Source organism: Pecten maximus, chromosome 13, assembly GCF_902652985.1.
Source record: "Pecten maximus chromosome 13, xPecMax1.1, whole genome shotgun sequence".
NCBI classification, from domain to species: Eukaryota; Metazoa; Mollusca; class Bivalvia; order Pectinida; family Pectinidae; genus Pecten; species Pecten maximus.
The window spans coordinates 4,200,050-4,211,545 of record NC_047027.1 but is presented as its reverse complement, the minus strand read 5'-3'; the positions used below and the strand labels follow the sequence as shown (position 1 = coordinate 4,211,545).

At 39.8% G+C, this 11,496-nt stretch overlaps 2 protein-coding genes across 2 annotated transcripts; both read right to left on the bottom strand.

Annotated features, from left to right (window-relative positions):
• Window positions 1-516: 516 nt before the first annotated feature.
• Window positions 517-1,535, bottom strand: LOC117340366 (uncharacterized transmembrane protein DDB_G0289901-like; the record flags this gene model as incomplete). Its single annotated transcript, XM_033902126.1, is given in 4 exon segments — window positions 517-597; window positions 811-918; window positions 1,372-1,424; window positions 1,427-1,535. Coding segments are annotated over 4 exon segments (351 nt in total), but the record flags the coding sequence as incomplete, so codon positions are not given.
• A 630-nt stretch (window positions 1,536-2,165) lies between these two features.
• LOC117341451 lies at window positions 2,166-7,668 on the bottom strand. Its single transcript, XM_033903300.1, has 2 exons — window positions 7,545-7,668; window positions 2,166-2,874 (listed from the first exon to the last, which is right to left on the bottom strand). The coding sequence occupies exons 1-2, from the start codon at window positions 7,578-7,580 to the stop codon at window positions 2,539-2,541; spliced, it is 372 nt and encodes a 123-aa protein (XP_033759191.1). The 5' UTR covers window positions 7,581-7,668; the 3' UTR covers window positions 2,166-2,538.
• Window positions 7,669-11,496: the final 3,828 nt, after the last annotated feature.

Here is an 11,496-nt window from a genome sequence, read left to right as displayed (position 1 = left end):
CATTGCTTTCATTCATAAATACAAAATAATGTTCCTCAAAAGAAATAAAATAAAGATGTCATTCAATGTAATTGAGATGCATTTTTTGGTTATAATGATATGTTCAATATAGACTTTGTGCGCTTGTTATAATTATTTCAAATAATGTTTCCAACATACTGTCTGTTAATAGTGATGAAGGGAAGACAAGATTTGATTTGTATATATTTAGAAAGTAATCATACACTTGTAACATTTTTCTATTCCTGTAGTATTTTTCTATATTCTATTTAAAATCATTGCTTGTTGTATGTATCCGTTGGTAATGCGATGGGAAACAAGCTGGGCCGTTAATCCGTGAAGTAATTAATTATCCTCGCCCGTGGCACTACTCATCCGCACGGCTCCCCCTCAGTGTTATTCCCCCCAGTGTTATTCCCCCCCAGTGTTATTCCCCCCCAGTGTTATTCCCCCCAGTGTTATTCCCCTCAGTGTTATTCCCCCCAGTGTTATTCCCCCAGTGTTATTCCCCTCAGTTTATTCCCCAGTGTTATTCCCCCCAGTGTTATTCCCCTCAGTGTTATTCCCCCCAGTGTTATTCCCCTCAGTGTTATTCCCCCAGTGTTATTCCCCCGTGTTATTCCCCCAGTGTTATTCCCCTCAGTGTTATCCCCCCTCAGTGTTATTCCCCTCAGTGTTATTCCCCCCAGTGTTATACCCCCTCAGTGTTATTCCCCCAGTGTAATTCCCCCCAGTGTTATTCCCCAAGTGTTATTCCCCCCAGTGTTATTCCCCAGTGTTATTCCCCCCAGTGTTATTCCCCTCAGTGTTATTCCCCCCAGTGTTATTCCCCTCAGTGTTATTCCCCAGTGTTATTCCCCCAGTGTTATTCCCCTCAGTGTTATTCCCCCAAGTGTTTTTCCCCCCAGTGTTATTCCCCTCAGTGTTATTCCCCCAGTGTTATTCCCCCTCAGTGTTATTCCCCTCAGTGTTATTCCCCCCCAGTGTTATTCCCCCCAGTGTTATTCCCCCTCAGTGTTATTCCCCCAGTGTAATTCCCCCCAGTGTAATTCCCCCCAGTGTTATTCCCCTCAGTGTTATTCCCCTCAGTGTTATTCCCCCAGTGTTATTCCCCCTCAGTGTTATTCCCCTCAGTGTTATTCCCCTCAGTGTTATTCCCCCAGTGTTATTCCCCCCAGTGTTATTCCCCAGTGTTATTCCCCCCAGTGTTATTCCCCTCAGTGTTATTCCCCCCAGTGTTATTCCCCTCAGTGTTATTCCCCAGTGTTATTCCCCCAGTGTTATTCCCCTCAGTGTTATTCCCCCAAGTGTTTTTCCCCCCAGTGTTATTCCCCTCAGTGTTATTCCCCCAGTGTTATTCCCCCTCAGTGTTATTCCCCCAGTGTAATTCCCCCCAGTGTAATTCCCCCCAGTGTTATTCCCTCAGTGTTATTCCCCCTAGTGTTATTCCCCCCAGTGTTATTCCCCCTCAGTGTTATTCCCCCAGTGTAATTCCCCCCAGTGTTATTCCCCCCAGTGTTATTCCCCCCAGTGTTATTCCCCCCCCCAGTGTTATTCCCCTCAGTGTTATTCCCCTCAGTGTTATTCCCCCCAGTGTTATTCCCCTCAGTGTTATTCCCCCCAGTGTTATTCCCCCAGTGTTATTCCCCTCAGTGTTATTCCCCCAGTGTTATTCCCCCCAGTGTTATTCCCCTCAGTGTTATTCCCCCCAGTGTTATTCCCCCAGTGTTATTCCCCCCAGTGTTATTCCCCTGTGTTATTCCCCCAGTGTTATTCCCCTCAGTGTTATTCCCCTCAGTGTTATTCCCCCGTTAGTATATAAGAGAGAGCGGTTCTATACTTTACATTATTATTATACAATACTGACACAGTATCAGAAGTAGAAATATGAAAGTGGAAATTGTTTACATAGGCAATATTCTTTTACGTGAAATTCACATGAACTTCACATGAATTTCATGTGAATTCTTTCATGTGAAATTCACTTTTTTTTGCCCTTTTCACGTGAAATTTTCACATGAATTTCACGTGAATTTCACACGCTGTTCACCTTAGATTCACGTGAAAAAACTAATAATCATTGTGTTTATAAACAATATGCTAATATGTTGTAATTTATAAAGAAGCCTTCCAAAAATATAGTAAACAAAGCAAAAAACATCAAATAAATTTATAATGTTTTATTAAATCAATATTAAACAACATAACATTTTACACACCTTACATACTTCCAACATCTTCTATCCTCCCTTCAATTCTCATTTTCGTTTCTCTCACTACACTCCTTTTATTTCTGTTTCCAGCTTACTCTTTTACACTAGCATTTAAATGCTTCTCTATTCTCCCTTCCTCTATAACATTCTTATCTTCTCCCACTTCCCTTTCTTGAATCCTTTTGCAATTTGCAAATTTTTAAACAGTCTTCACTCATGGCATGTAGCATCTTCTGTCAACTGTTAATTAAATGCTAACATAAAAAATGCCTGTGTCACAGCAGAAGGTACAACAGTAAGGTGATTTTGACGAGTTGGTGGTTTTCTACATAGTTGAACTGATGTTCGAATTCAGTTCCACAGACTTTAGAGATTCCAGGGCCTGAGAAGCAACACTCTGTAAATCTGGGCAGAAATCCGGATCTGCCTCCTGGGAATTTGTCAAGACATGTTGATTGTTATTCCATGATAATACCAGTTGATCTAATCCAGCCATTTTCACTCGACAAGCTGACCACAGCACAACTCTTTCAGTCGATGATGGTCGATGAAGTTTCTTTTCAGTTTTTTCCTTTAGGTATTTGGAGACAGGACTACAGGCTGAGGGATCAGATCTACACCTCAACACAACAAAAGTGTTTTTGCATATTTTTTTTGCAGTCTGGAAAAGAATAGAAACTTAACGTTATATAATTTTGGCACAAAGTGTTAAACCAATAAATCAGTATTTATTACATACTGATTAGGTTAAAAAAAGGTTTCATAAATCTTAGTAAGCATTGAGACTTCAAAGTAATTGTATAATTGAAATTGCAAACTACGATTGGGATACTTGATTGACCAATAATATTGTTCAAATAACTAATGGCCAAGAGGGCCTTCATCACTTACACCCGGATATTTCAGTAATCATGGCAAAATACTCTCCTGAAAGTTGTACTACAAATATTTTCCTACTTTTTGAGCTGCCTCTCCTAACAATGGTTCAAACTCAAAGGTGGACTAAATCATGTTATTCTTAAATAAGGATGCTTAATGTTTTTTTCTTTTTTCCCTTTTTTGCTATTTTTATCCTATTGAGCCCCTATTTCTGGCCCTATATAGGAGCCATACCATGTGTTTATCATCATAATCCATTCTGGAATTAAGAAACAGTTTGATATTTAAAGGAAATGTTGATGGATGAATGGATAACAGACATTGAGCCATGGCATAAGATCACTGGCCCTTCAGGCCAGGTGAGCTTAAACCAGCATACTATTGGCCTAATATCAGGTCTTGGTGACTCTCGGCTATGGCAAGATTTAAAAATATTTCACCCCTGTGACCTTGAATGTAGGTCAAGGTCATTTATTTGAACAAAATTGGTAGCCCTTCACCCCAGCATGCTAAAAGCCTAATATCAAGTCCCTGGGCCTCTTGGTTATTAAGGAGAAGTCAATTGAAGATTATAGCCTATTTGAACAATGTGACCTTTAGTGACCTTGAATGAAGGTCATTTATTTGAACAAACTTTGTAGCCCTTTACCCTAGTATGCTACAGACCCAATACCAAGTCCCTGGGCCTCCTGGTTATTGAGAAGAAGTCGCTTGAAGAGTATAGCCTATTTGACCCATGTGACCTTGAATGAAGGTCAAGGTCATTTATTTGAACAAACCTGGTAGACCTTCACCCCAGCATGCTACAGGCCCAATATCAAGTCCCTGGGTCTCTTGGTTATTGAGAAGATGTTGCTTAAATGAAAAGGTTGACGCCGGACAGACGGACGGACGGACGACGGACGCCGCACCACGACATAAGCTCACTTGCCCTTCGGGCAGGTGAGCTAAAAATCAGCAATGCTCAGCTGGCATTTAAAACACATGAACATATTTTTCATCGGCTATTTTTCATTGTTACCCATATTATATAACCATTAATTAGAAAGAATATATATAATGTCTGTGTGACATTTTCATGTTTTTACAGAACCTACATGCTACTCACACTGGGTCTGGAGGTGACGGGCTTACTATGTAAGTCAGTATAGAGATGGGCTGAGGTGACGGGCCTCCTATCTAAGTCAGTATAGAGATGCGCTGAGGTGACGGGCTTACTATGTAAGTCAGTATAGAGATGCGCTGAGGTGACGGGCCTCCTATGTAAGTCAGTATAGAGATGCGCTGAGGTGACGGGCTTACTATGTAAGTCAGTATAGAGATGCGCTGAAGTGACAGGCTTACTATGTAAGTCAGTATAGAGATGCGCTGAGGTGACGGGCCTCCTATGTAAGTCAGTATAGAGATGCGCTGAGGTGACGGGCTTACAATGTAAGTCAGAATAGAGATTGCGCTGAAGTGACAGGCTTACTATGTAACCCTATATAGAGATGCGCTGAGGTGACGGGCCTCCTATATAAGTCAGTATAGAGATGCGCTGAGGTGACGGGCCTCCTATATAAGTCAGTATAGAGATGCGCTGAGGTGACGGGCCTCCTATATAAGTCAGTATAGAGATGCGCTGAGGTGACGGGTCTACTATGTAAGTCAGTATAGAGATGCGCTGAGGTGACGGGCTTACTATGTAAGTCAGTATGGAGATGGGCTGAGGTGACGGGCCTCCTATGTAAGTCAGTATAGAGATGGGCTGAGGTGACGGGCTTACTATGTAAGTCAGTATAGAGATGCGCTGAGGTGACGGGCCTCCTATGTAAGTCAGTATAGAGATGCGCTGAGGTGACGGGTCTACTATGTAAGTCAGTATAGAGATGCGCTGAGGTGACGGGCTTACTATGTAAGTCAGTATAGAGATACGCTGAGATGACGGGCCTCCTATGTAAGTCAGTATAGAGATGCGCTGAGGTGACGGGCTTACTATGTAAGTCAGTATAGAGATGCGCTGAGGTGACGGGCCTCCTATATAAGTCAGTATAGAGATGCGCTGAGGTGACGGGCTTACTATGTAAGTCAGTATGGAGATGGGCTGAGGTGACGGGCCTCCTATGTAAGTCAGTATAGAGATGGGCTGAGGTGACGGGTCTACTATGTAACCCTATATAGAGATGGGCTGAGGTGACGGGCTTACTATGTAACCCTATATAGAGATGCGCTGAGGTGACGGGCCTCCTATATAAGTCAGTATAGAGATGCGCTGAGGTGACGGGCCTCCTATATAAGTCAGTATAGAGATGCGCTGAGGTGACAGGCCTCCTATGTAAGTCAGTATAGAGATAGGCTGAGGTGACGGGCCTCCTATATAAGTCAGTATAGAGAAGGGCTGAGGTGACGGGCCTCCTATATAAGTCAGTATAGAGATGCGCTGAGGTGACAGGCCTCCTATGTAAGTCAGTATAGAGATAGGCTGAGGTGACGGGCCTCCTATATAAGTCAGTATAGAGAAGGGCTGAGGTGAAGGGCCTCCTATATAAGTCAGTATAGAGATGCGCTGAGGTGTCAGGTTTACTATGTAAGTCAGTATAGAGATGCGCTGAGGTGACGGGCCTCCTATGTAAGTCAGTATAGAGATGCACTGAGGTGACAGGCTTACTATGTAAGTCAGTATAGAGATGGGCTGAGGTGACGGGCCTCCTATGTAAGTCAGTATAGAGATGCGCTGAGGTGACGGGCCTACTATGTAAGTCAGTATAGAGATGGGCTGAGGTGACAGGCCTCCTATGTAAGTCAGTATAGAGATGCGCTGAGGTGATGGGCCTCCTATGTAAGTCAGTATAGAGATGCGATGAGGTGACGGGCCTACTATATAAGTCAGTATAGAGATGCGCTGAGGTGACGGGCCTACTATGTAAGTCAGTATAGAGATGCGCTGAGGTGACGGGCCTACTATATAAGTCAGTATAGAGATGCGCTGAGGTGACGGGCCTACTATGTAAGTCAGTATAGAGATGCGCTGAGGTGACGGGCCTCTTATGTAAGTCAGTATAGAGATGCGTTGAGGTGACGGGCCTACTATGTTAGTCAATATAGAGATTGCGCTGAGGTGACGGGCCTCCTATGTAAGTCAGTATAGAGATGCGCTGAGGTGACTGGCCTCTTATGTAAGTCAGTATAGAGATGCGTTGAGGTGACGGGCCTACTATGTTAGTCGATATAGAGATTGCGCTGAGGTGACGGGCCTCCTATGTAAGTCAGTATAGAGATGCGTTGAGGTGACATGCCTACTATGTTAGTCGATATAGAGATTGCGCTGAGGTGACGGGCCTCCTATGTAAGTCAGTATAGAGATGCGTTGAGGTGACATGCCTACTATGTAAGTCAGTATAGAGATGCGCTGAGGTGACGGGCCTCCTATGTAAGTCAGTATAGAGATGCGCTGAGGTGACGTGTCTCCTTTATAAGTCTGTATAGATTTGCGCTGAGGTGACGGGCTTACTATGTAAGTCAGTATAGTTATGTGCTGAGGTGACAGGCCTCCTATATAATTTAATAAATCAGTATAGAGATGCACTGAGGTGACGGACCTGCTATATATACATAGGGAATATACATGGTCAGTGTCTTGACCGTCTTCAAATATAAGCTGTATATTGGCGAGGGTAAAGAGCCACTGTGAAGACACTGACTTGATATGTGTATTCTTTGTATCCTGCAACAGTCATATAAATAAGCATTTTAAAGTGAAAAGTTATCAACGATGTTCCAAATATGTTCGCCTTTTGAATGTTGTTTCACTTTGAAATAGGTCAGTCAAATTGATGCACTTGCTAAGATTCTAAAATACAACAGTTTTCGGTCACTGCCGAATACAGCAAATATATATATATATATGGTGGTTGTATTCCAACAATGCGGCGCAGTTGCAGGATAAAAGCTACATTATGTAGTACAGAGATGCACTGAGGCTGAAAGGCCTATGTATAATTAAGTCAATATAAAGATACTCTGAGGTGACGTGCCTCCTATATAAGGCCAGAATAAAGATGCAATAAGGTGAGGACCCTCCTATTTACGTCAGTAATGAGATGTTGTGATGTTTGGCCTAGTATACAAGAAAATGTAATGATGAACTGAATTAAAAGAATGGCTTTCCGTCATTATAGTATAGCTCTATGGCAATAGCAGTAGTGAAATGGTCAGAAGATCTAGAATCGTCCAGTGAAAGGTCGTAATAATCAACTTTAGACACATTAATGAACAGAAGTGACAATCATATACGTACAATATCAATGTAAGTCATATTATTGAGATATAGACATCTATACTTAATTTTCCTATGTCAGCACTACAATGTACGGTGAGTGTGATTATAAGTCTTTCTTCGTGTTATTACATGTAGATAGCTTTATTTATATAGTATGCTAGGCCTAGATAACGAATTCAGATATGAATAATTACCTCCGATTCTGCACTGCACCACAGCATTATTTTCATTTAGACCCGAAACGAAAGTAGATGACGTCATCAGAAGTTGTGTAGCTGAAGTGACGGGCGCGACGAGGTGACGGAGATTTAGCCTCTCCCGAATCAGTAGGCGATGGCTTGATGGCGTGATGGAATTCGATCGTTTAGTTTTTAAAACTTAGAAAACTGGCACATATGTCGTGGTGGTAATTTTGTACTGTCCCTTCCCCGACAAAGACAATATGTAGAATCTAGATTTTGTGAGAAGATTTACTGCAGTAGCCAGGTATAGCTTAATACAAAATGATAATTGAACCAGCTTGTCTTATTTATATATTCAGCTATTCAACCTGTTCAAATGTTTTCATGTGATCTACGCAAAGCTGTGAAATGTTTGTATGACATATGCTATTTAAACAATACAAAGTAATTGTAGATTAACAAAATGTATACAAATTGCTTTTACCCTATTAGACTAATAGATCTACCAACTTTTTGTTGTTTTATACTGTTTTCATGTTATATGATTAATCAATATAATAGGACTATAAAACTTTCTCAAATATCAATATTCATGTTGGATTTCATGTCGCAAACATTATAAATCCCTTAAAATAATCACCAATCTCCTTATTGGTCTCCAGCAAGTGTGGAAAAATGAAATTCTTTTTGTCAATAATTTCATTTGTTATGAATAAATGTGTAACCATTTGGGTATTTTCAAATATTGACCTTCAAATCTGTTAAAACTACATATATACAAGCAACAATCTGCGGGATGTCAAATATGGAAGACCGTTTCAGGTTAAATTACCAAAAATGCTTAAGTACTGTTTCTTACCACGGATCACATATAATAGGATTTTTGACTATTATGTGTTATTGCTACTTAAGTGTGATTTTTTTTTCGGCTTAAGTGACAATGTATTTCTTTGCACTTATAATTATGTGCAACAGACATCGCGAGAGTTTAATTCACATACATATATTATTGACTCCTACAAAAAGAAGCTAAGCGAGTGGTTGACCGACGAGAGGCATGCTATCAAATCTCATATTGACTTAGTATTCAGATTGCTCATATCATATTTTATTGTTCCGGCCTGGTGATGAAAAAAAATCATGGCGGTTTATATGAACATTGTGTTTCATTGTCTGGGAGATATCAACTGATATTAACAATGTCAGCGGCGCCTAGACTCAAAAGATATAGCATTGTTAACAATTGACAAATATATTTTAGTCAGCTCTAGAAAAACATCTGCATTTATGAAAGTAACTAACTCCTTTAATGTTTGTGTCAAAATTAAGTATATATAACGTACAAAAACGTCAAACTTCTAATATTATAGATATGAAACATACATTTATGCTGACTGCCTGATAATATAATTATAATACAGTATGTACAGAATTTACAATCCTTTGACATTCAGCTCATAATATACACCATCATAATTATAATTTGATCTGTCGTCGTGCGTCGGTCTTCTTCTCAAGACCCAGATATAGCAGAATGGGGTACAAAAGGTTCTTAAGCTGTTTTATCAAAATGTGTCGCATTCCCCCTTGGAAGGGGATACATTTTACTACTGTAAGGAAACTCATCCCACATATTTTAGCACAATTTGTTTCATTTTCATTAGAAATTGGTTAGCATGTGGTCAGGGGCTAAATTTTCTCAATGACATATCAGAGAATGTCGAGGTCAACAACTTAATGGGGTCGAAAGAAGGTCAAAAATAAAAATATCAAATTGAGCATTTTTTTCATTTCATATGAAAGAACATACCAAGTTCACTGAAACAGAATGTGCATATTTTATTGTCATCAGATGAAAAATGACCGAGATATGACACTTGGAGAAGAAAAATAATTAGCTATTTTCCAGCCAAAATTAAAAAATAATAAATTGCATGTAAAAGATTTATGCTCTTTTATCTACATACACATGAAGGCTTGATGTTTGGCACATCATAACATGTATAGCTGGCTACAAATGTTATGCTTATCTTTGACCTTGACCTTCATTCAAGGTCACAAGTATAGTAGTGTAAATCCTGTTAGCCCGGTAGATTATGTAAGTGCTGTTAATTGCGATTTGGGTTGGGTAGGTAAGTGTCATACTGGCCCAGCATCAAGATGGTCAGATGGGTGATACCCCACTGGGACAGAGATAGGCTTGACACTTTACCTGTATAAATAGTTGTTTTTGTATTTTGAATTAAAGTTATTATTTCTAATTGATAATAATCATTTAGACAATACTATTGGTATCATTTGATAGTGTAAGTTATGTAGTTTATGGAAGTGTTTTTATTAGTTTAAACAATGCAGTAGTTTGGGCACTGTATTGATTTATATGTCATTTGAGGTATCTAAATATACTTAAAGTATAAATTGAATTAATATGAAATGTTGAAGTAAAATATTATTAATAGGGTTATAAACTAGAGTGTGTCATCTAGAGATGCTAGATTATAGATTTTGGATATCAGTATTGGTTTGGTAAATAATGAAGTTTAAAGATGATAGAGAAACACAGTACTGGGGATTCAGAGATCAACCTGTGGATTGGTAGGTGGCCTTAGGGGGTGACTTCTCTGAGGGTCAGAGAATCTTTATATGTATGTGAGATGTATGTGCGAAAAGGGGGAGAGAAGAAATTAAAGGAGAGAAGAGCGAAATAATTAGAAAGAGGAGAACAGAGAGAGAAGGAAGAACAGAGAACAACAGAGAATAATAGAGAACAAGGACAGAATATTGGAGAGTTAGTAAGAACAGAGATTTAAGAGATTCAGAAATAGAGAGGATACTAGAAAGGAGAACATTGTGTAAATTGGATATATATGTTTGGATGAATAAGAAAATAAAGAAGAAAAACCTAAAATTGGATTTGGACTTATTACAACGTGACAACAATTATTAAAACCCGACAACACAAGGGTCAAATGATGGGGGAAAAAATCAAAGTTCTTTTAAAATTATTGATTTGGGTCACATTTTAAAGAATCTTTTTTAAAGGTGTGTGCAACGTATCGAGGTCAAATAATCAAAATGACGCAGATATGATGGCACTTTGAAAATGAAATTCCTGCCAAAATTCAAAAATCACCCAAAACTGCACATACACATGAAGGCTGGATTTTTGGCATACAGATACATGTACATGTGTGACTGGCTACAAATAGTATTTTTATCTTTCACCTTGACCTTCATTCACATTTTAAAGAACCTGCTCTTATGAAGGTGTGTGCTTAGTTTCAAGGGCAAATTATCAAAAATGATGCAGATATGGCCCTTTGAAGAATGTTTTCCTGCCAAAATTCCAAATTATCCATAAATTGCAATTCAATTGTTAGCTCACCTGGTCCAAAGGAACTGCTGGTGGGAATTGAACAAAATTTGACTGGTAGGATCATTATGGGATGGGGACTAGAAATTATACAAATGGTGGGGCTGGGGGCTGAGGGGCCGGTCAAAAAGGGTCAATTTGGCTTAATTGATATAAACTTCTCTGGAACTAAGCGTTGGATATCGCTCATATTTATCTGGTAGCATCCCTGTGGGGTAGGGATTCAAAATTGTACAAATGATTGGGCTGATCTCCCGGGGGCCAGATAATGAGGCCAAAACGGGTCAATTTGGCTTAATTAAATAAAACGACTCCTTCTCTGAAACTAAGCAATGTATATCACTCATATTTGACTGGTAGCAGCCTTATGGGGTATGCATGTAAAATTGTACAAATGGTGGGGCTTACCACCTAGGGGCCTGAGGGGTGTGGCCAAAAGGGGTCAGTTTTGCTAAATTGATGTAAACAACTTCTCTGAAACTAAGCAAGGGATATCTCTCATAGTTTTCTGGTAACATTGGTATGAGGTAGGGAATCATATTCGCTTGGTAGCATCCCCTTGAGGTAGGGATTCAAAATTGTACAAATGGT

Bases quoted from the DNA above. Each gene is read 5' to 3' on its own strand.
- LOC117341451 (XM_033903300.1), bottom strand. From the start codon at position 7,580: ATGAAAATAATGCTGTGGTGCAGTGCAGAATCGGAG. The intron at 2,875-7,544 runs GTAATTATTCAT...ATTCTTTTCCAG, and splicing joins GGTGCAGTGCAGAATCGGAG to ACTGCAAAAAAAATATGCAA.